This window comes from Centrocercus urophasianus, unplaced genomic scaffold (genome assembly GCF_019232065.1).
Source record: "Centrocercus urophasianus isolate 14NV4802_14NV808 unplaced genomic scaffold, USGS_Curo_1.0 seq_24, whole genome shotgun sequence".
NCBI lineage: Eukaryota > Metazoa > Chordata > Aves > Galliformes > Phasianidae > Centrocercus > Centrocercus urophasianus.
This window is the reverse complement of record NW_024884800.1, coordinates 9268437-9269742: the sequence shown is the minus strand read 5'-3', so window position 1 is coordinate 9269742 and position 1306 is coordinate 9268437. Positions and strand designations below refer to the sequence as shown.

At 76.3% G+C, this 1306-nt stretch overlaps 1 protein-coding gene across 2 annotated transcripts in view; it reads right to left on the bottom strand.

Moving 5' to 3' along the window:
- Positions 1-1078, bottom strand: part of BRWD3 (bromodomain and WD repeat domain containing 3) — a 50221-nt gene extending 49143 nt beyond the window's left edge. For both annotated transcript variants that reach the window (XM_042824819.1, XM_042824820.1), the window contains exons 1-4: positions 1006-1078; positions 856-914; positions 638-667; positions 371-430 (exon numbers count right to left, since the gene is read on the bottom strand). In XM_042824819.1, coding sequence (XP_042680753.1) covers positions 371-430; positions 638-667; positions 856-914; positions 1006-1042 — 186 coding nt within the window. In that variant the 5' untranslated portion in view covers positions 1043-1078. The remainder of the gene's footprint in view (positions 1-370; positions 431-637; positions 668-855; positions 915-1005) is intronic.
- Between the last annotated feature and the right edge of the window lie 228 nt (positions 1079-1306).

The window sequence follows — 1306 nt, the reverse complement described above, 5'->3', positions numbered from 1 at the left end:
ACCAGTTCCTCTGCGGCGCCGGAGCCAATCAGCCGCCTCCTCGCATCGCCGCTCGCGCCGCTCCGGCTTGTAAGGCGCGGCGCCATTCGCCAGGCCGGGCCCCGGTACGTGCCCTCAGATAACCCGCCCCGGCCCCACAATAGCGCGTCGCGGTCAGTCCCCCGGCCGTCCCCACCGCCCCCATCCTGTTAACCAACCCCCCCCCCCCCCCCCCCCCCCTCCTCACCCCGCCCGGCTTCACCGCCCCGCCGTGCCCCGTTGCCCCGGCCCGGTGGCGGCCTGGGGCCAGCGGGGCGAAGCCGTCGGGCGGGGCGGGGGGAGCGCAGAGTGTGGCGGGGACGCGGGGCAGCCGCCGGCGCGAGGGGCTCACCAGGTCCTCGAAGCTGCGGCGGTGCTCCTTGCCCTGCCAGTCCAGGCGCCGGGGGATCAGCTGCGGGAGGGAGACGGGGAGAGAGAGAGAGAGCGGGAGGAGGGACGGAGCCGGAGGTCAGACCCCTCCCCGGGCGGCCGAGGGCAGCCGGCTCCGCTCCGCTCCGCGCCCCCCGGCCCGGCCGCACCGCGGCCCCGGCCGCACCGCGCTGCACGGCCCCGCAGTGCCGGGAGGGGCCGGGCCGGGCCGGGCAGCGCCGTCCCTTACCTGGTGCTCCTCCAGCTCCTCCACCAGCACCTGGGGACACACACAGCACGCACACAAAGGACGTGAGTCCGGAGCCCGCAGCGCGGCGCCGTGCCCCCCTAGCCCCCGCCCGCCCGCTGCCGACCTGCCCCGTCCCTTCTGCTTCCCTTCCCGGCTCCTCTCCCCGTCCCGTCCCGTTCCTTTTCCTCCCGCCCGGCCCGGCCGGCAGCCCCGCTCACCTGGGCGGATTTCTTGCAGGGTCCGGACTGCAGGAACCTGGCGATCAGGTAATAGAGCTCTGCGCCGGGACAGGAAGGGGGACGGGAGAAGGGGACACGGTTACAAAGCGGGCGGACGGCGGCGGAGCCCCCGCGGCCAGCGCTACCCACCGGCTTCCAGCTGGGTCGGGGCGGCCGCCGTCGCCATCCTCCTCAGGAGGCCCGAGGGGGAGGGGAGGTGGCGGATCGCGCCCCGCGCACTCGGCGCTCCTACAGCGGCCGAACGCCCATGGAGGAGCCCCGCTGCCCGTGCGCGGCGTTCGCCCCGCTGCCGTTCTTCGCCGGCTTCATGGCATCGCCGTTCGCCCCATAGATAGCCCGGCCCGGAGAAGGCGACCGCCGAGCTGGGTGCAGGGAGCGCCGCCGGCCGCGCGAGGGCGGTGCGGAGCGGTTGCGGGCAGCGGGGAAGCGG